At 39.5% G+C, this 27,025-nt stretch overlaps 3 protein-coding genes across 4 annotated transcripts in view; 2 read left to right on the forward strand and 1 right to left on the reverse strand.

Annotated features, from left to right (window-relative positions):
• Nucleotides 1–27,025, reverse strand: part of LOC140948785 (uncharacterized) — a 327,016-nt gene that overhangs the window by 239,854 nt on the left and 60,137 nt on the right.
• LOC140948054 (uncharacterized) overlaps nt 1–27,025 on the forward strand; it is a 120,538-nt gene that overhangs the window by 82,300 nt on the left and 11,213 nt on the right. The window lies entirely within an intron of this gene.
• Nucleotides 1–27,025, forward strand: part of LOC140948787 (death domain-containing ATP nucleosidase-like) — a 99,936-nt gene that overhangs the window by 33,960 nt on the left and 38,951 nt on the right. The window contains exons 1-3 of one of the 2 annotated variants that reach the window (XM_073398052.1): nt 8,101–8,196; nt 8,972–9,034; nt 16,125–16,858. In XM_073398052.1, the coding sequence (XP_073254153.1) occupies nt 16,147–16,858 (712 nt within the window). In that variant the 5' untranslated portion in view covers nt 8,101–8,196; nt 8,972–9,034; nt 16,125–16,146. Of the gene's footprint in view, nt 1–8,100; nt 8,197–8,971; nt 9,035–16,124; nt 16,859–27,025 lie in introns of those variants that run through there. The other variant, XM_073398053.1, reaches the window with a different exon arrangement.

The raw sequence follows: 27,025 nt of genomic DNA on the forward strand, positions 1-27,025 counted from the left end.
ACTAGTTTGACTTTAAATGATAACAGAATTGGCGACGCCGGTGCTTCTTCTCTTTCTCAAGCCCTCACAGTAAACTCCTCCCTGACTATTTTGAATTTAAATCATAACAGAATTGGGGACGCCGGTGCTTCTTCTCTTTCTCAAGCCCTCACAGCAAACTCCTTCCTGACTCGTTTGTTTTTAACTAATAACAGTATTGGGGACGCCGGTGCTTCCGCTCTTTCTCAGGCCCTCACGGGAAACTCGTCCCTGACTAGTTTGGATTTAGGTGATAACAGAATTGGCGAGGCCGGTGCTTCTTCTCTTTCTCAAGCCCTCACAGTAAACTCCTCCCTGACTATTTTGAATTTAAATCATAACAGAATTGGCGACGCCGGTGCTTCTTCTCTTTCTCAAGCCCTCACAGCAAACTCCTTCCTGACTCGTTTGTTTTTAACTGATAACAGTATTGGGGACGCCGGTGCTTCCGCTCTTTCTCAGGCCCTCACGGGAAACTCGTCCCTGACTAGTTTGGATTTAGGTGATAACAGAATTGGCGAGGCCGGTGCTTCTTCTCTTTCTCAAGCCCTCACAGTAAACTCCTCCCTGACTATTTTGAATTTAAATCATAACAGAATTGGCGACGCCGGTGCTTCTTCTCTTTCTCAAGCCCTCACAGCAAACTCCTTCCTGACTCGTTTGTTTTTAACTGATAACAGTATTGGGGACGCCGGTGCTTCCGCTCTTTCTCAGGCCCTCACGGGAAACTCCTCCCTGACTCGTTTGGATTTAGGTGATAACAGAATTGGCGACGCCGGTGCTTCTTCTCTTTCTCAAGCCCTCACAGCAAACTCCTCCCTGACTATTTTACGGTTTTCTTGGTAATAGTATTGGCGGCGGCGGCGCTTCTTCTCTTTCTCAAGCCCTCCCAGCAAACTCCTCCCTCAATAATCTCTCCTTTTGAGTGCCAGCAGTATAGGTGACGCTGGCGTTTGTCTTCTCAAGGCCCTCACAGCAAACTCCTTTGTTATATGATATGTACTGTTTCGCCCGGTGACGATGGGGAACGTGTACTTTGAGATAAGGCTTTCAAATTAGCGAAATCCTTACAAACCTGCCCCGAGCAAAAGCGACTGTGTGATAAGCCGTACTTGTTAACCGGATAGTTTCGTGTCGTTTGAATATAGTCCCCTCGGTGCTACCTACTTGATTACATCTTAAAACGATACGAAACGGTTCGGTATAAATGTAATTTAGTAAGTTTTTCGATGAGTTCTAAACTATGTTACTGTTAGTTTCAGTAACGGTATAATCACGTTGTATAATAGCACTTCGAGTTGTTGTTTATCAGTAGCTCAATAAAAGCTACTGCTGTATGTTCAGACGTTTCCGTTCCACAAAGTTAAGCCCTGTGGGACGCGGTTGTTAGCTTTGGAGTGAACGATGCGGAATCCCCTCTGACCTCTTTTCCAGTACTGATGTTTTGCGATTGTTTGGTTTCCTTTTTCTTAACTTTTAAAACTTCTATAAATTTCAAAATAACTGTCAAAAATTGTTTTCAATCGATACATCTATCAGAAATGCAAACAGCTTTTATTGATGGGCATTTTATTTTATCGAGGAGTCTGCGCAAGGGTCTTTGTTACCGCAGAAGCTCAGATTGGCTTCTGATTACCATAAACAATATACATTTTATTCACATAAATTCAACTTTAAAAAGGCAGGTGCTAAGATTAATTTATCATAAGAAAAAATAATAATTTGAGAATGTAAACCTCGTTACGCTGTGCACCGTTGCGCCGTTATAATAACAACCGATTTTTGATTTTTAATGTTTTTCTACTTCACTGTGATTCTTATTTGTGTATAAGGAAAACGTTTTTTAATGATATAATCTCGAAATATCCCATCTTTTATGCTCTGAATGAACAAGATAAAATATTATTCGTTTTTAATAACGTAGACTATTTTCTTTGTAAAAAATCGGTTATTTTGTTTTCGAATCTTTCAAGAAAAGGAAACGAGAGTCAGGATGTTCAACTAACATGAACAAGTAATACTAAGTAACAAGTAATACCATCTATGTAAATGGGAGTGCAAACAAGTTGCTGTTTATTAATTGATAAATAGGTAATATTTTAGTACAAATTCCTTGTTGTTATTATTTTTAGATTTGATTTCCATTTGCTATTTTCACTAGACTTAATTGTACCAAGGGGATCTTCCTAAGAGCTCAATAGAGCTTGCTACGATCGCCTGCCATCATGTTTCATTGTAATAGCAGATAACAAGTTATTAGAAGTTGTAAAAATGTCGTTTATAATGGACAAATAAATCGTTCTGGTATGGTATGAACGCTGACCACTACTTCTCATTTTTCAATTTGCCATTTCCCATTCCCCATTGCCTTTTTTTAGTAAGTTACCACTTAACCCCGAGGGCGAGGAAATTAGTGGAGTTTTGACACCCGCTTCAGGCCTTGGTTAAGTTAAATTGCTCGCTATAGTCCGGGGTTAGGGCCGGCGTCGAAAGGGGTGGGGGAGGAAGGGAAGAATGGAGGGGAACTGGGGTGAGAGGAAAAGAAACTCTCGCCTCTGACCTGATCGTTGAGGTGAACTGGGAGGAGGCTTCACCCCGAGACCTTTAATATACCCTTTAATATACCATTTTTGACAGAGAAGGTACCCATTTTATATACCTTCCATTGAAAACTGGTACCTCTTACACATACCCTCGAACAGAAGTCTTCTTACCATTGCGGGCGAGCAAAAGCGAGTTTGCAGACGGCGTATTCTTGGTGGGATGGTCAGCAGGAATTTATAAACTGTATAGCGAGGTTTTACTAAAATCTGTCCACATTCTTGGGATGGCTTTGTTCTGCGTACTAATATGCATGGTATGTGACCACGAAGGTCCTGGTGTTCCATCTGATATTACTGCAATAGCGTGAATGCACATGCATGTGATACAACAATATTTGATCGAATCGAAAACACACGTATTTCAGATATACACGCACTGTTTCATGCACTGTACTAAATGCGAGACTTTTCCATTCGCCCTGCCTGCCGGAAATCTATTCACCAAGGAAGGAAATTAGAGCTTGATCTCAGCTTCATGTGAGACAAATCTTCAGTAAGATACTAGCTAGCGTTGGCAAAGTCTAGAAATCCATGTAAATTTTAAAGTTAATTCAGGTTAGTCTTCAGCGTGTGATTTTTATATTTTTATACGTTTCCAAGCATGTTCCGTCGCTTTCCATCTGGAAGCGTCAATAAGCTTAGCTTTAAACTAAGCGTTTTTGATAGTTTTCTATTTCATGTCAACGGCCTTTGGCGATTGAACACGGATTGAATACCCGATTAAATAATAAGACTTCGTGCAGTCATGACTGTCTTTACCTTTCAACGTTGTTATGTCACGCATTACTTTATTCTTGTATTTCCTGCTTTTTGAGCAAAATGCGCGGTAGGCATCTTATGATATCTGGCTGCCTGCAAAGGGCAAATTCCTTAGTTATAAACTAAGGGTTTTTAAAGGGTTAAAAACCATACCTGCTGTAACTTGCGTGGCCGACGCACCAGTCATATGGGGCGAGTCATATGGGAGGAGGGTGGACACACACAAAACGCGCGCGTCCTCTTACCTTGCGGACGGCTCTTACTTGGTTTCCAAAATCTTTCGGGCGCCTGCTACGCAAGCTTGCGCATATATAGCCATGCGGCAAATACCTCGAGAGATTATTTTAGGAAAGAAGAGAGTGGAAACAGAAAGGAGAGAGAGCAGGCTGAGGCTTTTCTGATGAGGTGCAAAGCAGTAGCAGTTGAAAGAGAGCCAGATGGGTGTGGAAACTGCGTGTGAAGGCCTTAAGTTCCATGTGGCACGAGGGATGACCACCCTCGCGAAGAAGAAACCATCCATTGTACTGAACTTTGATGGACAATTCGGCTCGCGCGGCCAAGGTCAAAATACCTCAGTCGATAAAAATATAGTGCGCCAAATATTATAACCAAACATATTTCTCAAAAAGCATTATAGTTTGAGCTAATCGGTATGATAGTATTATTCTTGATAAATGAGCCTGAAAGCGTAGTTGAAAATGAGCGGCTGAACCAGGGAGGCAAATTCTTGATAACGGTCGCATTGTGAAAATAGGTGATCCTTACCAAACGGAAATTAATATATAAATTATGCTTGTGATCTATTGTAATTAAATGCTTTTCATATAACTTCTTATCATTTGGTTTAAGGAAGCGGGACAGGCAAATCAACCGCAAAGAAAGCGGAAATTACAGGTCATTTCTTGTTTTTTTTTCATTTCTCAAAAGTTCTGTTGAAAAAGGCTTAACGTATATTATTTAGAAACCTTGTAAAATACATTCCTTACGGTTTAAGGATAAAATGTCACATTTGTTAGTCGGACATTTTTGTTCAATTTAGAATCGACAGATACCTTTACAGCTTCTCCTGTAGCTACATGCTTTGGGGCAAATATTTGAAAACTTAGAAGACTGCCTTGGTTAAGTGCGTTTTCTGATTTATGAAGGATGCACTTTGCTATTGACCTCGATTGCAAGCAACTCTAATTTGAATATCCCTTACTACCTATAAGGTAGAAATGCAAAAGATTTAGACTGTAAGTACCATCCGCGTGATACATTTTTTAATTCATAAACACACGATGCTTAACCGCCTTAGCGATTTCCTTTTTGAGTGCTTTATCCTCTAGTTCATTCGCTTAGCTGTCGCACAAGGTTAAAACTAGTTTACTTCTCACAGATGACCTGGTATTTACACTGACAGTACAATATAACAGTTGAATGGCTTTACTTGTTTATAATCACATTCAGCAGCCCTGAGTTAACGCGGGTAATCGAATGCACTACTCGCCAGACTAGGAGAAGGCTTCATTGGAATTCAAGGGTTCACTATTTGAATTTGTAACGAACTGGTTGATTGAATATGGATGAAGTATTGAGAGGTTTATTACTGTGCAGTGGTTTACGGATCCACCCAAACCATCCGGGTGGTATCGCAAATCAGATAGAGAAAGAACAATGGAGGAGGCGTCAGCCAATCAGGAAAGACTAACGTCATCAAATCAGATCAGACTGATTGAATAGTTTCTTTTTGTTTTTGTGAGAATTGTTTATTCAGTAATTTGCAATTGAATAAGATGAAATGGGGGACTACGAAGTATCAAGGAATACAAAATAACCTTCTTGCTAGCGCGCCGCTTAATTGAAACAATTTAATATGTTCTTGCACTGGAAAAGATACGTTCTGTCTGATAAAGACTCATTCCTCATACAGGGTAGCCACGATTGATGACAAAGAAAGTTCAACGATCATAACGATTAACTGCAAAACAACTTTGCAACGAATCGTGTGACAGTCGCTGAGGTAGTCTTAATTCTTAACCAAAGTATAAAAAGCTAGTTTCCATATCAATAGCTGCGGTCGCCGACTATAGTTCAGATCACTAGACTTTTGTGAGCTGTTTGTTCGGTGATCAACGATCATAATAAAACCAAAGGTTTTCCTTTAGCAACTTCGTAAGACAATCTGATTGTTCAGTTAAAGGCGTCGTTTATAATTTAAGTTTTTTTTTTCAATCCTGCTTTAGAAAAGCAAATTGCGTTAATAAATGGATCGATAAAATGCCTGGAGAAAATTGTTCAGTGTTCGAGACACAACTCAACTCCCTACAGTGCCTTTTGTTTCAACAAACAATGACCATACAAATCAGCAAACAACCTGTCGACTTAAAAGTCTCCGATCACACGTACCCTCCATTTTTAAAATATGTATTCTCCCTTATTCAAAAAATATTGCTGTGGTCCAAACATAGTGGAATCGCTTTCGTCCATCCATGCGTATCTTTTACCCCATAAAAAGGGCCAAATTTTCTCATCCCGACTGGTTAAAGGTGACGCTTATTACTTGTTCTTTTTTCTTAAGTCCAGACTTGTTCGTGTTTGTTTCGAGGATCATTTGAAAGGAGATCCTGTATTATTTCTCTTCTACTTTTTTCAGTGGTCTTTTTAAATACAAGGTTCTCCGGTATAACACAGTGCGCATTTCCAACAATAGTCAAGTCAAGGCCTCGTCATCAGTTAGAAATAATGCATTAGTCAATTCCAGCTGCGCCCACTCCCCACCCCCCCCCCCCCCTCACCACCATGGGCTACTGCGGAGCATTTGCCCGCCTTGTCAGTCCCGGGGAGGGGCATTTGCAAATTTTGCGCTGCTCGGGGACAGGCATATGTCAACCCCTTCACAGCGGTCAAACGAGTGAAATTTGCAAAAGTTAAGCGAAATACTTCAAAGTTAAGGTTGCTACTTTCATTATCGAAAGTTTAAGGTATTACCAACATCCTGTTAGTTCACTAAACTTTTTAAAAGTTTACTAAAAAAGTTCTAAGTGATTGAAAACCGATGCTGACGTTATTATCGGCGCCATTTTGAAACATGATTCTCTTTTAGCGCGAAGCGTTTTCAGCGAAAAAAGCTCAAAAGTTTGAGAAAAATGGAAAGATAGTTATTTTGACTAACTGATTTATACATCTTTGCCCATTTTTCTCTAACTGGTAAATGAAATCCCAATAATAAAAAACAAAAATAACGATTTAGACGTTTGACCGCGGTGGTGTCAACCCCAGGGCCAGCCCCGAATTTTTGACAGACACGCGGTTTCCTATCAGAATATACCTACACAGAGGATTTTAATGGAAAAACAAGCAGATTGGCTCATCTGTCAAGGAGAAGGAAATATTGTAAAGGCATGTTCTCGATTTGATGCGTGCATCTCTTCATTGCTTATTAAGCCAGAATTACATAGCAAAATCGGGAGCTATCGACGTAATTTATAACAATACTAATTTACCATAAACTGATGTCGTCACGGCGTGAAGTCTTAATTAGAATAGCACTATTACAAAGACAACGTTAATTGAAACAAAAAATCGCACATTAATTAAAATGCTTAAAATGGCACTACTCGACTGTGCGGTCACTGAAAAATGTTGCAGAGTTGACGGAGGACGGGGCATTTGCCCTCTTTTTTCGTCCGCACCCCGGGGGATTTGACAGCTCAAGATCTAGAGTCCCCACCCCCGGGAATTTGCCATCCAAGGCAAAAAATGCTAATGCCCGAGGTCAGCCCGGGGGGTGGAGGGGAATTGACTGATGCATAACTGCTGCAACAGATTACTGTTTTCCGGCAGTCGACAAATATTAAGTATCGTAATGTCCATATGATATTTTTCCATAATTCTTTTTCAGAATTCTTCGTAAAATCCTCACAATCACAAAAGGGACTTTTTCCGATTTCTACTTTATGATGGGTTTTTTTTCTAATGTTTACTACGATGTAGGTCAGTCTATTATGGGCTGTGGAGGAGTCTACTGATTTTATCTTGAGATCTTCCTTCTCTCGTTTTGCTGTTTACAGCCTATCGACAAAGATTTTGCCATGATTCGGTCGGTAACGACCACTTCGTGTTCCGGTAGACTTCGACGATTGACCGACACTAGTAGCTGCTAGCATTGTGCCTATCATACGGATTGGGGCTATACATGTGCATCTTGGTCTTGGAATTCAAAGCAGATATATGCTCTGCGTCGCAGAGATCTTCTCTGATGAAGTCCTCTTCGAGCTGCCTAGCTCTACTGATCTGTTCTCTTGTAGCTTTGTCTTATTTTTCCAGAAGAGATGGCCCTTTTCCACACTTCCCCGTACCATCCATGAATGCTTTATAAGACACCTCAAGTTGGATATTGTCTCCGGAACTGCGACCCATAAAAGGCTGCTTTGATCCGAAGCGGTAATCAGGAAATTTCTCCTGGGTTTCCGTCCACGTTTCCGCTTAAGTAACATGTTTGTATTCGGAAGAAAGTGGGAAGTTCTCTCAAAAGCTTGTTTAAAAAAATGTGGGTTATTTCTGACCCGCGACATTTTACCCGCCACCAGCGAAAATTTACCCGCGACATGCGACCCTTGCCGTTTCGATCCTCACGCTATTTTTGGCCTTCCTCACCTCCCTCTTTCTTCCTCGGCACCAACACCTCCCCGACGTTGCTGGGCAGCCAGGCCTTTTTCCCACTGACACTCTTAGTTCCTCTTTCGTTTTGGGCACTTTTGTCATCATTTGTAGTGACTTTCAAGAAGCGCTGTCTTTACTGGTTTATCGGAATTTGTGGTACATGGATGCACAGGTTTGTTTTTTGAAAGTTTTATTTAAAACCTGGATTGATCACTTCTTTCAGATTAGCACTGAGATCAGTTCGATGGACGTTCGAAAACACCGATCACTTTCCGGGTCAATAACCTTTTCGATGCTAGCAGAGTCGCTTCGATCTTTCGACTTATCTAGGAAGATCGAAGGAGACTCTGTTCGCAGGGTAATTGATCAGATCCTCGGCTCTTACCTTCTCTCTTGCATGGCTTTTAGCGTTTACGAAGTCGTTCGCGTGACTTGTCTGTCGCAAATTTGGTTTATTTACATTTCTCCTGGGGCGTAAACAAAGTAAGTACGCGACAGACAAGCTATCTACGCGAGCGACTTCCTTAATAAAACCATAAAAGTCGTGCAGGAGAGAAACCTCTGCGCGCAGGGTATCGGTGCTTAGCTCTTCCTAGCTCTTGCAGATAGAGAAAACAGGTTTATTCTGAAATTGTCAAAGAACATCTGTGTGAGAGGCTACAATCAAGGACACTCAACTTGGGTCACACTACTCTGATACCTGTCTTTCTCTCTTCCAGTGTTGTTTTATAATGGTTTTTCAGTGGAATTGTCCAAGATCGAGGCCAACATTGAAAGGGACATGGAAAAGGAGGTAGAAGACAACATGTCAACGGTTTTTTTTTCAATTGACCCAAGTTCTAATGTCACAGATTGTAGCCTTAATGCATGTGGTTATAAAACTTAAGTTATTTATTTTCATATTTCATCATGTTCTGAAATGGGGTCATTTTTGTTTACTTTGCCAGAATAAAACGAAACTTGCTCCACTGGATTGGATTTTGGTTTTCCTAAAGCTCTGAGAAGCCCTTGTAAGCCGCTGTTTATGGTACTTTCTGAGTGTATTATCATTTATAATTATGTATAAATGACTGTAGCAAATTAATGAGAGGACATCATTGTATGTTGTGGTTCAATTCAGTTTTATCCTTAATTAATTTTTTTTTCTACTAGTTTTGAGTATGATAATGTTCGAATAAGTCATCGATCATGAGTAATGTATGAAACAAAGCAAATTAGAAAATAATACCACCACAAGTACATAATACTGTGCTCTAGAAAAACTGAAAGAAACCCAGTACTCTGAACTTGTGAAAACCAGGGTGCCCAACATATCATTTATATGAAAAAAATAAGATTTCTGCAGTCAACTAGCCTGCATTGCAGCTGGCCAACACATCATCTAGACCATTTATTGGTACATTCCGTTTGCGAATTAGTGCACAAAAGCTCGTTCTGATATCCATCAGAGTCACAAGGATATATATACGGGATCATTTCTGATAGGTGGTACGCATCTCATGATTGGTCCAATTCTTATATGTGTGTGACAGTTGGGCCCAGGTTAGACATGTCAAAATTCACAGAAGGAGTTTGGCAAACAGTAAACAGTAGAAGAGAAGTTCAAACTGAAAAGCCTTCTTCCCGAACAGACAAATACATGTAGTTTGAGAGAATTCCTTCAAGGCCAGAATGTGTTTGTAAATTTGTGAACTGGTTAGACTTGCCACAACTGGACTGGTGAGTGAGTACCAAAGCGCAAGAAAACGCTCACAAACAAGTGAGGGATGAAGTCACGAGTCGACTTGTTCCATCTGCAGAAGATTGAATTCTTTTTCTATAATGTTGGCGCAAAAAATAATTGTTCATGACATCAGTTTGATAGGTTGTTTGACAGCACACTGAAATAAACAGTTCTCAATGACTGGATGGTGTAAAAATAGAGATGACCTGACCTAAAAAAAAATCGCTTTCTGGGTCTGTATCTTTCCAAAATCGAAAGAAGCAGCTCTCGTGTAATGTGTGTAGAAAGTCTTTGAAATTCGAGTTTGCTTAAGTCACCAGCTCGCATGAACTTTGGAAATCCTTGTTGGCGTAAAGCTGGATAAAAAATGATGATCAACAGAAAATTATTTGTGAAAACTGTGCCAGAAGCACCAAAAACATAGTGAACAAGGTCTTTGAATAAGAGAGCAATTTGCCTTGTGGAAAGATCAGGGGCTGGCATTTACTGTACCACGGGCTCTCAGAGGTCGGCTCTAAAAATGAAATAAGCCAAGGACTGTATGTGGCTCCATGGAATCAGTCAAAAGGCCACATAAAAACCCTAGTGATCAATTTCACAGCAAACCAAAAGCCCTCGTCTTCAACGAAACCAGCATCACTGCTTAACCTTTTTTTTTGGTGTAATCAACGAAAAGTCCACCCAAACATGATCATATCTATTATTGCCCAATTTTTCTGCTATTTATGTAAGCTTATGTTTTTGAACGGCGCGATGTGAAATACTAGGCTTTTCCCTGAGCCTGTTGGTGCAAACATTTTAAGAAATCCTGATCGCTAGCGAACCCTTCTACCACTATCTTTTGATTACTGTCATTTCGTTGAAGGCAAGTTTCCCTTTTTCACTGGCAGCAGTCGCTTCGTGTACATTCATTTCCTAAGCTTCCTTCCCTGTCTTCACTTCAAAGCCAAGTGCCTGCCAAAAAACTGGCCAGTCAAATAAAGTGCACTGCAGGTGAGAAAAGTCTGTTTCCTGACTGACCTGCACCTAACCACCAGAAACTGGAAACAAGCTTTGAGAAAGTCTACCTACTGGCTTCTGGCTTTCGAATGTCTTCCGATCACTACAGATTCACTGCTGTGTATTCTGCACATGTACTGAGATATTTTCTAGGGTCAAAACAAATCAGGAAATCATGATATTCAAAGACAAAAAAAACTACATTTTTACTCACATCAAACTATTCAGGTCCAAGAATTTTGGAGAAAACCAAAGAAACTAAGGTTGTTTAGCCATAATAAAAGCCTAAGGCCCGGTTCAGATGCCGTTTTTTCATGAGCCGAACCTAATTCGAATTAAGGCTGACCCAAATTATTTAGACTGGCTGAATTGATTCAGATGCCGATCTTAATTGCAGCTGAAGTAAGTTCAAAATGCGAAAAATGCTCATTTCGGTCAAACTTTTTATAAGATACAGCTGAGCCATTCCCAATTGAAATAGGCATTCCTAATTGATTCAGATGCCAGACTTTTCATGTACTTCATTCAATGTATTAGGTTCGGCTCATGAAAAGATCGGCGTCTGAACTGGGCCTAAGGCTTTAACAGAAGGAAAAGAAAACCATTAGTAAACTGTATTATTTTGAGATCAAATTCTCTCAGAAAACAAGAAAAACCTCTGTTGTACAAGCTGACTCTAAGGTCACGTTTCACACTGTCATGCGCTATGAGTCATGATTGGCCTGTGAACACTTATTTCATGTTGGACTAATCGCAAACTGCATAAGAAACTACCCAATCAAACACACCTACATATATGTCCTTGCGACTTTGTGGGATATGAACACAATAATTATTGTGCACTATTACGCGGATACTCTACACAGGACAGGTTCAGAGTGTCTATGACGCAGGTACAGTCACCTAAAAGGAGCCGAAAGTAATGCACCCGGGGCCACCCCTTTTTGAATAGCAGGATTGATAACAATCCTTCTGTAATTTGAATTTCTCCAAAAAAACAGCACTTGCTCGTCGGGCAAGTTAAGAACAAACATCACTAGCCCGATGGCAAAATCCACTAGCCCCGGGCTATCGGACACGACTTTCTTTGCACTCTGATTACCCCAAATAAAGACAAATTTGGAGTTCCTTGTAAAACAACATGGAGATTCTACATAAAGTAGTAAGGGTTTGTATTCCTTCTTCTCCTTCTCCCCTTATGCTTGATAATTTATATTTTTTGCAATTAATTCAGTTTGTTTTATTGTTCAATACATAAATTGTGTAAACTAAAATTTTCAACAGTGAACTTTCCTTTGTGCCTTCTTGGCCCAAACTCTGACTCCTGATAAAACTAAAACTATTTTAACCTTCCTGACAGAAAATAGCAAAGCACCGTGCTTTTAAAAATAGATTGCATATTTTTAGACCCCGCCCACCCTGCCGTCCCCGTAAGACTCAGACAGACATTTGCTTCTTTACAAGAACAAATGCCTATACAAGAAATGAAAAGATTTTCTAAATAAAAGAACATTTAAGCTGTTTCTGTATGACAAATGTACATAGTACCAAGTATTACTGATGGGGGGAAATGCAATGTTTCTTCTCAATATATTCTGAAAAACGAGACATTTTGTTAATTATTAATTACTGTGAATCCTCTATTAAGCCTCCCAAGGGCTTATTTCTTTTTATTTCAATAAGGTTTGGCGGGGAGGGCGCTTGTTAATAGAAAAGGGGGGCTAATTTGATTTAGTGGTGAAACAGGGTACCACACTGCTTTTCCAAACAAAGGAAGATGGCAATTATTATTCTTCATAAAGAATGTACAGTTCGCAAAAAGAAAAGGTCATGCAGCTGAAGAACAAAAACAAATTTGAACTTGCAGCACTTGAATCAAATGTACTGGATCAGTCTACATGAAGTGTTACGGTCATGATAAGTTAATACAGTTTATCATTTATTACTTTGGTTGTGAAGAATAAGGGGGAAGGGGAGAGGAGGGTGCTTAAAAGAGAGGGGGTCTTCACTATATGATGGGGGGGGGGGTTAGTTGAGGATTAACAATATCTATAAAAATATTTAAGCTTATTTGAAAGTAGTTTCATTTGGTTTTGAAAAGCAAGACATTGGTCACTAGATGATGTGAGTAGATTAATGGTTGTTTCCATAAAAAATACATGTATATAGTTGACAATAATACCAGGAACATATACATTAGTGCACATCATTGACCAGGGAAAGAGCTCAAAAGAAGAGTTCCTCAATAACCTACATGTATGAAACAAATCTTACAAAAGGCTACTCATTTTGTTGGAGTGAGTCCAGCACCAGAAGGAAAGGTCTTGGGACTTTTTTGAATTTTTTGAATTTGTTTTTTGATTTTTTTATTCTTGCTTTCATGGATTTTAACTGAGGGTGCAACAGATTCAGAAATCAGTAATTTAAAAACTTAAGACCAAGTTTTGTCTAATATCAAGTGTATCACTCGACATGGCTTCATGACCCAGACAAAAGATTTTAAAACTCTAAAAATGAGTGTAATTGCAGTGGCCTGTGTACTTCAATTAGCTGATGTAACATTCCTGAAAATCAAAGTCTGCACAAAGGCCATAGATGGTTTATTGATGCTTCTATATTAACAACTATTTTAGAACCATATACCTCTCTCACTGGACAATTCACTTTCCGTTAAACAAATTTTATTAATTACAGATTGTAATTTCCAATCATTGTAAATTTATTTCATTCAGACCCTTATTAATTGGACTATTATGATTCTTGATGTACATGTGAATAAATCTCTCAATTGGTATTTAAAACAACACCAATCAATCACCTGCCTTGCACTTATGTCAGCTTCAAGTAAGGGTTTTATTAATCTTTGAATTCTATTCAAAACAATATACAAAACAATCAAATACCTGGCTTGCAATAATTCAGTAGTTTATAGTAATTAAAGTTAATTAAAGTAAACTAAGACTTGGTTACAATTGTATATTATTATTGATATTTGTTCTAGATTAAAACTTGACTGGCTTTTGTTTATGCTTTTTAACTGTCTTTATGATAATAAAAAATGATTGTATTTAATAATTAATCTAATAATAATAATAATAAAAATTGTATGTATCTGTGAAATTGTACCTCTATTCTTTTACATCTTGAACTTTCATCAGTTGATAATGATCGTTTGTGTCATGTAATTAGCCCCTGCCCTCTGCATCCCATTGCAACCTCTTTTGGGTGCTATCTATTAAATCTTCATCATACATCATGGATTACAGGATATCATAAAATTACTTTTTAAAAATACAGAAAACCTAGTAAATAAATATCATTTTTGCCTGGTAGATAAGAGAAAGGGACACAAACAAAATGTTTGCCTGGGTTTTTGTCAGCTATAAAAGATGCTGCACTGATTCTTTGTCCAGCGCAGATTGTGCAATTTGCATTAATTGGCATGACTTTCCTTGATCGACAAAGTGTGTTCTCCTTATTTTTATCCTCCTTTCTTTCCATTCCAGAAGGAAAAGAGCTGTTTAGTCTTGAATATCATTATGCAATCTGTTCTCCCCTGACCCCCTGCTTAAGGAAGACCTGTTACATGGGTTTTAGAGACAGCTATGTTCTAATAGACTGTTGAGGTGGATAAGAGAAATTCAATACACTGTAGGTACTTCCAGAGAGTGCACAATATCATTTGAAAAAGCTTTAAGTTTAAAAGCATCATGTCATATTCTGTGTGATGTACTGTGTGGACTCTGGCTTGGCTCATAAAAGTGCAAAAGAAATGACCAAATAACTAATTCCTGTTGAAGTCATGCATTTGTTGGCATCTTGGTCAAAACCTGCTACCACCCTTCCCTCCTCCCCCCCCCCCCCCCCACTTCCCCTGGCCTCTTGAGAAATTTTAATTAAGTTAATGCCTAATTGTTCTCCCTGGCATAAAGAAGCTGAAATGTTCTTGTTTTCAGTTCAATTCACTTTAAGTATGTTTTTCACTGCTTTTCATTATCTAGTTTTAGCTTCCTTTTGCAGCTGCAGTAAAAACCTAGACTGAATACAGTGGGCATTGTTTCTAACAACACATAGCCTGTGTGTCATAGGTATTTGAAAGGGAGATAGAAAAAAGAGATTGTCGGCCAGCCAACACATGAAGGGCATCCACATTCTTTACATTTTCACCTGGCCAATTTTCCCTTTCCCTTTCCTTTGAAATGTTTACCATTGCACAGGCTAGCAGAAACAAGGCACAGTTTTTTGTTGTGTTCCTTTCACTGTTCACTGAGACAAAGCTCATGTGCTGAGTCTCCTCTCTTGCTGTATCAGGGGGGGTTGCATTAAATATCAGTTTCTTTAGCCAAGGTTCAACAAGGACTGAAAGTTCTTATTAGCTTGTACGTGTATCTTTGCTTCTGTCTTCCCCCCTTTTTTGGGGGGGGGGGGGATTAAAGTGGACTACGAATGTAATTTTAAAATTTTCCTTTAAACCATGGGTACTTGTTGATTAGACTTAATATTGATGCAAAGTATCATCTCTAGATAGAGCATGCGATTTCAACTGTAACTTAGCTGTAGTTCTTGTACTTTTAAGTTTAGGACGGTTACTCCGCGTACTGTATAATAATTCCTGTACACTGATTGTTTTACCAAGGTGATATAAAATGATCCTACAGTTATGTAGACCTTAGCCCGAGTGATTAAATGTTCTTATTACTCATTCAAAATATTTCCCCCATTCTGATTGGCTAAAAGCACACGTTTAATTCACCATAACCAGTTACTGATGACCAAATTTGGAGGAATTTTGACTTTAACGAGGAAATGACGTAAAAAATGCAGTGTTTTCGCAGGTTAAGGCACCGTTAACCGAGAAGACCTGGGCACGAGGTTGAGTTGTTTTGGTTGTGAACTTGAAAAAATTCAAGAACCAGGCGAAAAAATAGCTAAAAACATGGCAAGAACAGCAAGAAGACAACTCGAGGGGCGACATCTGCTATTTGGAGAATATTTGCGGAGCTGGACAAACCTAAACGTACACTATCGAAGATGAACTGAACATCGATGGATCGATGGAGGTAAGCATGTTTTAGCTATCTTTTTAAACTAGGAATTATTTTGAATGAATAATAAAACAGTTATTGAATTCGGCTTTCGTATCATAGGAAGAATTATGGAGATCTTGGAGGGTGTTATCCGCCTCGGCCTACGGCCTCGTCGAATAACACCCTCCTCGATCTCCATAATTCTTCATAAGCCACATTCATTAACTGTTAATTAATACATGCATGCTCATAAGTTTTTTCTTCCACATTCTTAGAAAACTGTTGTGATAAAAATGAGTGTATAGTGCAAGGCTAATTCATTTGTTATACTTTTTCGTTTTATGTCTCCAGTGCAATTTAGCCGAAAACTGACATGTCAGAAGCTTCAAAGAAGGCGTCTAGATCTAGATGTAATTTAAAGCACAGTGATGCTGGCCCACCACAGCTGGCTGTTGGTCTTCCATCCAGAAAAGATGTTACAACAACATCGAAGCAGCCTGATCTACCCGTTGATGTTCTACTGTTAACCGTTAAGGACTGTGAGTTCTTATCCTGTTACAATGAGCTAAAAGATCCTTACAGATATTATCACAAGGATGTTGGTTACGTTTACTTCAACAAAGTGCAAAGTCATGAAGAGAAGGTAAAAGTTGCTCTGCTAAGATGCAGTGAAGGTGCCGTTGGCCCAAGCAGCTCTCTGATTGCCGTCAAAAATGCAGTCCCTATTTTACAACCCAAAGCCGTGATATCTGTTGGGGTATGCAGTGGTCTCAATCCTGATAAAACCAAGTTAGGAGACGTTGTTGTATCAGCCAAACTAACAACATATGCATCCAAAGTGGTGACAAGCGAGCAAGACCAGTGGGCTGGCATGAGTAGTCACGTTAGCAAGCTTTTCTCAAAAATAATCTTGAACTGCGCTGATGGATGGCAGGCACCTTTAAAGAACCCAGAAGATCGTCAGGTCAAAGTTCACTGCGATGGCGAGTTCTTAAGTGGCCCAGAGCAGATCAGAGCTCAATGGCGCCGAAAGGAACTTATCGACCGCCATCCCCTCGCGGCAGGAGTAGAGATGGAGGGAGAAGGTGAGTGCATGTCTTGTTAGCTTTGAACAGTAGCGTTCTTATACAGCTATTTCAATTAACATTGTCGTATAAACAGTATAAAGGCTTCAAGCCTTCATCACAAGGACGCAAGGTTATATGGGTAGCTTTAAATCCTTCAGTTGTAATTCGGTCATAAAGGTGCGGCTAACAGTACCATAAGTATAGGTTATAGCATGATTTGTAGTGATATTTGGCATAAATACCACTAGTGATATTTCAAAATTGTTATCCGTAATTTCACGAGCCGTTAGGCGAGTGAAATTTGAGACAATTTTGAACTATCACGAGTGGTTTTTATGCCAAATATCACGTACAAATCATGCTATTATTTGTTTATTCTACTACCCGCAAAAGGTTTGTAATTTTCACCTGTAGGTATTTCAAAGTTAGCTGAAACACAACTGCTCTAAGGCAATCAAATTGCAGAAATTTCTCATGTAGTAGTATAAAATACTTTAAAACGTCACGAACGTTTACCTTCATGGCTGGGATTGGTAACGAAATATTTATGAAATACACTGGAGCACAGTTTCGAGTTCCCTATGACCGCTGCATGAAAGAAGTGAAGAAGCATTTTTTACAGGGTTAGCCTCCATCAAAAGTAAATATATTCTCAAATCCAACGATAGGGAAGACCTGTTTGTTACTCTGTTTATTGTGTATTCTTAAATTTCAAACACTTACTTGCCAAAATTTGTGAATATTGTACTTTATGTAGAGGTTAACGCTCTATGAATGTGTCGTTAATGTTCGCGGTAATTTTGAATTCGAAAAAGGACTATTAGCCGTACTGCTTTGTAGTCTCAACAGGTAGGCTTTTTGACATCTGTTTTGGGATACATGTATAACTCAAAGTTTTTGAAAGAGTAGAGCAGGTGCCAGGGTTTTTTTAAGGGAGAACGCGCGCACCCGCGGGAGAAAAGGAAAGGAGGCCTCCTCTCCCCTTCGCGTGTTTTTCTCGAGCGCTTTAGAAAGCGGACCAAAAAACTATTACCTTCATGGTAATTACTTTGAGTATTAGTGGTCCGATGTATTAGATCATAATGTGACAATAGGTGTTTAAACAATTCACTGCGATAACTGGTGCACTCTTGGCGCCATTTTCGCGCAAAAATTATAGAGTAAAATTGAACAAGAAGCATACATGTAATCGCTAAAATAAATGGGAACATATGTCTGTAGTGTTTAAGTCTGATTTGGGATCGTCTGAATACGTACGACACAAACAGCTTTCGATGAAGATGCAGAACTTTACAGCTGCAAACTTAAAGGGGCTATGTCAGCTGGAGAGCATGCGCTCTGAGATTATGCAAATTACTTTCAACTGTCAAAATTCTATTGTTTTTAACGCGTGACTTTCTCCATTTTCTCTGTCACGTCCAAGGCTCCGAATTTAGAGAGGTTAACAAGCGAAATGGGTTTAGATAAGGGATATTTCGATAGAATTCACGGAACGTTTTTTCTCTGGTTATGCTAGATCAAGAATAAAATTGTGACGACAATTTTACTTGTAGTTTTGAAGTAAAAACGCATGCCATTCATAAAATAGACAGGGGCACCCAACGACCTTTTTCGGGGAAATATCTGTTCGGAGCCCTCTAGAATGGCTAAAATTTTCGGGAGCCCAAGAACAGCTAAAAATTTCGAAAATGTTTCGTGGTGACTGTTCGTTGGGCTCAGAGTTTCGGGATTTGTGTGGTTTGTTCACCTAAGAATTTCGGATTTTGTAGTAATCTCTAGATCACCTAGAAATTTCGTAGCTTTCGTAGTAATCTCTAGATTCTGATTTCGGCACCTAGAAATTTCGTAGCTTTCGTAAACTAAGAATAGAGCAAAATTAAACCCGGCTGACAGTCTCATTAGCGAAAATTTCACACAACTCATTTAAAACCCAACGACCGTTTTCTGAGGGTACCAGGCTTACCGGTTACGCGTACGCGAGCGCTATATCAGCGCGCGCATCGCGTGAATAGCGCCTGTCAGTCCTGTGTATCGGTCGATGGACACTCAGGACAGTATCGTAGCAGGACCACGGATGGAGGGATAACCGAGACAACGCTATTGTAGAACTGATCTCGGCATCGCAGGTATCTGATCTACCTAATTTTAATAAAGCAACATTTCTGACATTTGCAGTTACTGTCAACTGTGTAGAAAATAGGCAACTTTCAGCGTTTCAGTGAAGTTTAGCCCGCGAAAACAGACGTTTTTCCACCGTTTTTTTCTTTGCTCGCTCATAACCACCTGGGGGGTGTGTGGGGAGGGGGGTGGGGACGAGGAGCGAGGACAAACTACTGCTGGCAACTTTAAATTTTGGTAATGTGCAGGGTGATGAGTGGGTGATACAGACCCGTTATCTGCTAGCCTGCGTAACAAGCGTTTCCAATCGAGTTACTGCGCGAAAGTTAGAGCGGGAGCAAAAAACAAAAAAAAAAGGTTGAGTTCCTTCATTCCCCTCCCCCTCCCCCGTCATTCCTTCTTTTTTTCTGCTCTCGTCCCAACTTTCTCGACGAACTCGCGAGGAAGCGCTTGCTACGCAGGCTAGTTAGCTGCGTTACATTCAGGCTTTCTGGGGCTGGATACTCAGCTGGCAGTTGTGCTGTATATTCTGTATATTGACCCAGACGAAGTTACGGGTCGGGTCACGGTCCTGCTGATTCCCTGAGCTGATTGTCGACTACAAAAAAACCACTCGGATGTCAAAATCCAGCTCACAGGAGTAATCAGCTTGTTAACAGCAGCTGCCAGTTAAACGGCAGTTACCCTCGCCACCCAGACCTATACCACGAGTAGCCAATCAAAACACAGCCCCAAATCACAACAATCGGGATCAGAAATATCCTCACTTGTTAATCGAGTCTGTTATTTTTTGCAATGACGTTATCGGCATTTAGGTAAGAGTGGAATTTCCATTCATGGGTGGTCATGAGTCGTTTACACAGCTAGCAAATGTAGAGCTCTCAGACAGCTGAACGTAGGTAAATTTCTGAACGTATAAAAATTTCTCCGATTTCGCAAATGATGCGCCCCATGTAAAAAATATAAAGGAGTCCGGATTCCGGGTAATTTTTGCCTACGGAATCCGGAATACAGCAAACACTGGAATCCAATAAAGTCCAGCTACCTGGAATCCTCAGACTAGAATCCACAGGAGAATTCTTGGTTTCCCTCACATGGGGCGAAATGATAGGAAACGGTCATGGAAAGGTGGTCACGTGATGCTGTCGTGAGAGCCAAGTAATGATTCAAAACAGTATCATAATCCAGGCGCGGATCCACACCGGTTTCCACCGTTTTACGGAAATTGGTTAGATTTTTCTTAAATAGATATATTTTTAATAAATAAAAAACTTTCCAAGTTGCAAGGCTTTATCCAAGGTGAATGGAACTGGTCAATATCCTATCAGAGTGACTCGGAACCCCGAGAAAGGAGACTTTAGCGAGTTAAAATCTAAAACATTTACCGGGGGAGCTTGCCCCTGGACCCCCAAGAAGCTTGCGTTTTCGGCGCTCGTTGAGGAAATCGGTCAGCATTTACCCTAGATCCGCGCCTGTAATCGCCTACGAGTTCTGTTACTTGAGATGTATGGTCGCAGAAGGCAACACTTTCAGTGTGTCAAGAACAGAGTTTTGAGGTAAGGGAAATAATTCAGCTGACAAACCTTCTGCTCTCTTGTAGTCACTCATCACTGTACTGTTTTACAATTTCACTGTTGGGATCGACCGATTTAGTGATCGTTTCTATATAAGGTTTCTCTCGGTGGAGTTCGTAAGATATATAAGAGTAGTCCAACGAAAAAGTATTTTGGTTCTTTTGTTGTTTTTTGTACTTCAGGGCTACTGAAAGTAGTATAAACCTCAACTGCTTGGGTTTCAATTTCATTTTATCTACTATGAGCTAAAATTATCTGTTATATTATGAGAGGTTTGTAACGATTCCGGGCGGAAAAGGCTGAAAAGGGAAGTTGTTCACCGTTGTATCGCCGCAGTTAAGTAACCAATATTTGTATGAGAGAAAGATTTCCGTACTGCCTTAGAGTAAAACATCTAACAGACCCAAAGGCACTTGTACGATAAGCGGCTTGTGTAGTAGCCAACAAGTACTGAGTCAACGAGATATTATGCGTACATGAGGCTGCGTGGTAATCTTTCTTTAAATGTAAATTGTAACTCAGACCAAAGTTAAACATCCTTTACTTCTTTAGCCTCCCACGCAGACGTTCTTAGGGGTTCGTCACGGAACGCGTGACGAACCCCTAAGAACGTCTGAGGCTATTATATCTTTTATTAATTTCAAATTGAATTAAACAGAATTTGGAGAAAAGCTTATTTACCACAGAATATTTGTCTATAGAAAATCTGTAAATTATCTATTAAAAAAACTAACACATACAATCAAATGCCTATGTTGCAGAATTTTTAGAAAAGCATATTTACCATACCACCCTTTTTTTTGACACAATACTGCATTAGTTTCATTCCTTTACGACCAAGTTGTCGGTTTGTTTCGAAAAAGTACAATCCTACTTCAAGGTTCCCCTGATGAATAGTATTACATCCTTGAAGTAGTTAAACAGACAAGATATGACCTTACATGAAAAAAAATATGCTTTTGAAGGTAAAACAATTAACTGTCTTGTTCTAAATTACATTAAATAAATATCATTTATTGAATTTCTGTACAAATGTCTTGTAGGCAAGAGTTATCGAGCATTTCCGTGAATATTAATCTGATCTTTTGTCTATAGAAAATGTGCACATTATCTATTAGAAAAAACTAACACATACAATCAAATGTCTATGTTGCCATTTCTTAAAATTTTGTAGACTTGTCAAAAATTCATTTCCTCTGTACCTTGTGGAGCCAAACATTGATGCAAAATAGTGGTTGTTAACAAGGTGATGGCACAAATGGGCATTCCATCTACAAAATCCAAGACTAAAATGCAAATTGACAGAATTGAGCATGGCAGGAAAAAAAACCCAAATGAGGTGACTATCTGACCCATATTAATATGCATTGGTGAGGATTTGGTCTCGGGACCACCAGAGAACAAATCCACGCCCTGTTCAGAATGGGTCTGGGCTGCCAAATATTGTCAATCTGCCAACAATTCCATCAACCATATATTTGGGCAATTTCCTTTTCTTTTTTTGGTCCCACAAGGAATAGAGACATTTAAAAAATATATGCATTACCAAACTGGTCTAAACTTATTAATACTAAATAATATCTAGTGACAAAAAAAGAAAGTTAAATGAAAGTTTTCTACATAAGTTTTTCTGATACCAATCAGAAAAAAAAAATAACCTGTTGAGATGCATATAACATCAGTACAAAGTTATAGGACAAGTCACAAATTATTTTGAGAAAACCAGGAACTCTAAAGGAAATAGTAACATTCACCTTTTGAATGATGAGAGTCGACATGCAGTTTCAGTACATAACAGGAATCAAACCTGGAAAATCACTTTCAATGAATTATAGGAGGATTAGTTTTGACACCTTATAGTCTAAGGTTTACGAGCTCGTCTCTTGAATTAGTGCAGCACCTTGTGACTAGTTCTAGCATGCAATCATCCTTGCAAGTTTAAGAAGTAATTTAACATTAAGTTTCATTTTCAGCTTTAAGACTTGTTGTGCAGTTCACAAGTTCAACCAACAGTTTATTTTATTATGTCATCCAGGCTTTTGTCATGGCTAATTAATGGCTTGATATTCACATGGGGTTGTTTCTGTTGACCTTTCTCTCTTGAACGCGTCACTGCTTTGCACTACAACCAATGGAAGTTTGCTGCCACTCCCTCTCTGTGTTGTCTTACCATCTGTAGTGTTCACAAGCTTCAAGACATCGAGGCTGACAAGGTCATAATGTTAACCTTCTACAAGACATAACTGTTACACTTGAAACAAAAATCACCATTATTATTCATGGATTCTAAATTCTTGAGCTGCATATGGCATTTACAAACTTGATGCTCATGGTGGATTTATGGGGAAGTTGTAACTTTAGGATTTCAGTTTCCTTTGACTGTTGGTATGAAAGGTGTTGAAGTAAAAACTGTATGTTTGTACGCAATTGCCTGGCTTGCAAAAAATAACCAGGAAACTGAAGTTCAATTTGCCTTCTCAACATCTCAGTGTTTGTATGTTGCTAGGGTTGGAATTTCAAGGTGGTGTCACTCACAAATATAAATTTTCTCTCACCGTTTCTTGACAGATCAAAGACATTCAAGCATATAACAATATTATCATGATATCAGCTGGGATCAGTGCAAAAATTTGAGAGTATAAATGTGCAAGAAATGCCTCAAACGTTTGTTCTGTAAAGTCAAAATGAGCCACAGTGGAGGATTGACTTTGTTAAAGAGTTCCTCCTCCTCTTCCCTTTAATCTTTTTTGATATATTTATTTGTTCAAAGCTAGGTTCAGGCTTACAGAAAAACTTTCTATATGATCTCAAGTCAAACTTCCAGTCCTGAATATGATTTGACACAGCAAAAACTAAAACAAAAACATTGTCAGCACAAAAGTATGACAAATTGGTTAGGTCGTTAGGTCAAAATAAATGATCATTTGGCTATTTTTTAGGTTATATAGGTCATTGAGGGGAAGATCATTAGGTGCCCTTTATTAGTGGCAAACTAACTTCCGAATTGAGGTTGTTGCGGGAACTATTGAGGGTCAACTGGTCCTCAGCCAATTAATTAGTCACTATCTTTTTTTTGGTGACCATTGCGTGACCCTTTAGTAACGGCAAACTACCCTCAAAATAGAGGTTGTTGCGGGAACTAGAGAAGGTCAACTGGTCTTCAGCCAATTCGTCACTATGTTTTTTTGGTGACCAATACGTGACCTTTAGTAACGGCAAACTACCCTCAAAAAAGAGGTTGTTGCGGGAACTAAAGAAAGTCAACTGGTCTTCAGCCAATTATTCACTATTTTTTTTGATGACCATTGCGTGACCTTTTAGTAACGGCAAACTACCCTCAAAATAGAGGTTGCTGCGGGAACTAGAGAAGGCAACTGGTCCTCAACCAATTAGTCACTATTTTTTTTTTGGTGACCATTGCGTGACCTTTTAGTAACGGCAAACTACCCTCAAAATAGAGGTTGTTGCGGGAACTAGAGAAGGCAACTGGTCTTCAGAGCCAATAAGTCACTTTTTTTTTTTTGGTGACCATTTTGTGACCTTTTAGTAACGGCAAACTACCCTCAAAATAGAGGTTGTTGCGGGAACCAGAGAAGGCAACTGGTCCTCAACCAATTAGTCACTATTTTTTTTTTTTGGTGACCATTGCGTGACCTTTTAGTAACGGCAAACTACCCTCAAAATAGAGGTTGTTGCGGGAACTAGAGAAGGTCAACTGGTCTTCAGCCAATTAGTTACTATGTTTTTTTGGTGACCATTACGTGACCTTTAGTAACGGCAAACTACCCTCAAAATAGAGGTTGTTGCGGGAACTAGAGAAGGTCAACTGGTCTTCAGCCAATTATTCACTAATCTTTTTTTGGTGACCATTGCGTGACCTTTTAGTAACGGCAAACTACCCTCAAAATAGAGGTTGTTGCGGGAACTAGAGAAGGTCAACTGGTCTTCAGCCAATTAGTTACTATGTTTTTTTGGTGACCATTACGTGACCTTTAGTAACGGCAAACTACCCTCAAAATAGAGGTTGTTGCGGGAACTAGAGAAGGTCAACTGGTCTTCAGCCAATTATTCACTAATCTTTTTTTGGTGACCATTGCGTGACCTTTTAGTAACGGCAAACTACCCTCAAAATAGAGGTTGTTGCGGGAACTAGAGAAGGTCAACTGGTCTTCAGCCAATTATTCACTAATCTTTTTTTGGTGACCATTGCGTGACCTTTTAGTAACGGCAAACTACCCTCAAAATAGAGGTTGTTGCGGGAACTAGAGAAGGTCAACTGGTCTTCAGCCAATTATTCACTAATCTTTTTGTGGTGACCATTGCGTGATGTTTTAGTAACGGCAAACTACCCTCAAAATAGAGGTTGTTGCGGGAACTAGAGAAGGTCAACTGGTCTTCAGCCAATTAGTTACTATGTTTTTTTGGTGACCATTACGTGACCTTTAGTAACGGCAAACTACCCTCAAAATAGAGGTTGTTGCGGGAACTAGAGAAGGTCAACTGGTCTTCAGCCAATTAGTCACTAATCTTTTTTTGGTGACCATTGTGTGACCTTTTAGTAACGGCAAACTACCCTCAAAATAGAGGTTGTTGCGGGAACTAGAGAAGGTCAACTGGTCTTCAGCCAATTATTCACTAATCTTTTTTTGGTGACCATTGCGTGACCTTCTAGTAACGGCAAACTACCCTCAAAATAGAGGTTGTTGCGGGAACTAGAGAAGGTCAACTGGTCTTCAGCCAATTAGTCACTAATCTTTTTTTGGTGACCATTGCGTGACCTTTTAGTAACGGCAAACTACCCTCAAAATAGAGGTTGTTGCGGGAACTAGAGAAGGTCAACTGGTCTTCAGCCAATTATTCACTAATCTTTTTTTGGTGACCATTGCGTGACCTTTTAGTAACGGCAAACTACCCTCAAAATAGAGGTTGTTGCGGGAACTAGAGAAGGTCAACTGGTCTTCAGCCAATTAGTTACTATGTTTTTTTGGTGACCATTACGTGACCTTTAGTAACGGCAAACTACCCTCAAAATAGAGGTTGTTGCGGGAACTAGAGAAGGTCAACTGGTCTTCAGCCAATTATTCACTAATCTTTTTTTGGTGACCATTGCGTGACCTTTTAGTAACGGCAAACTACCCTCAAAATAGAGGTTGTTGCGGGAACTAGAGAAGGTCAACTGGTCTTCAGCCAATTATTCACTAATCTTTTTTTGGTGACCATTGCGTGACCTTTTAGTAACGGCAAACTACCCTCAAAATAGAGGTTGTTGCGGGAACTAGAGAAGGTCAACTGGTCTTCAGCCAATTAGTTACTATGTTTTTTTGGTGACCATTACGTGACCTTTAGTAACGGCAAACTACCCTCAAAATAGAGGTTGTTGCGGGAACTAGAGAAGGTCAACTGGTCTTCAGCCAATTATTCACTAATCTTTTTTTGGTGACCATTGCGTGACCTTTTAGTAACGGCAAACTACCCTCAAAATAGAGGTTGTTGCGGGAACTAGAGAGGGTCAAGTGGTCTTCAGCCAATTAGTCACTAATCTTTTTTTGGTGACCATTGCGTGACCTTTTAGTAACGGCAATCTACCCTCAAAATAGAGGTTGTTGCGGGAACTAGAGAAGGTCAACTGGTCTTCAGCCAATTAGTCACTATTTTTTTTTTGGTGACCATTGCGTGACCTTTTAGTAACGGCAAACTACCCTCAAAATAGAGGTTGTTGCGGGAACTAGAGATGGTCAACTGGTCTTCAGCCAATTAGTTACTATGTTTTTTTGGTGACCATTATGTGACCTTTAGTAACGGCAAACTACCCTGAAAATAGAGGTTGTTGGTCCTCACCCAAGATTTTGAGGACCATTATTTTACCATTACCAGTAGTAACATTAAAATACTTGGCTAAATAGAGTTCCTTGTTCTAAGTAAAAGGTGCGATCAAAACAAGAATATCTGAATGTCTGCAAAATTAAGAACGTGATCAATCTTTTTTTTTTATTTAGGGAAAAGTACTCACACAATAACAATATTATTTCGCAATAAAGAAATCAAAACAAATTAATGAGCTCACCGCCAACCTTGATGTAACAGGAAACATTTCTGCTGATATGACCTAAAAGTTTACACATTCCTTCATGAGTGGGAGGCTTTACCCTGACCTATTAAATTGGTGTTGTTTCCTAATTCATAGCATGCCACTGTTCTTTTTTTCGAGCGAGCTGCCTTGTAGCTGAATCTTAGATCTTCCCAAAGTTTCCATACTGAGCAACCATCGCACCAAGCATTCCGAACGTTTCAGATCGGGTTTTTCAGTTTTACTTTTCGACGAATTCGCAGAGAAATGCTCGCGACACGGGCTTATGACACTAACTTGCCACTCGAGCAGATATCCTTGTTACAGTATTAGTATTATTTAGAGACCGGTGAAACACATGGCATGATATGGAAACAGAGGAGTGGAGACGGACTGTGCCTTTCCATTGTATTGATTTAGATCATG

This window comes from Porites lutea, chromosome 9 (genome assembly GCF_958299795.1).
Source record: "Porites lutea chromosome 9, jaPorLute2.1, whole genome shotgun sequence".
NCBI classification, from domain to species: Eukaryota; Metazoa; Cnidaria; class Anthozoa; order Scleractinia; family Poritidae; genus Porites; species Porites lutea.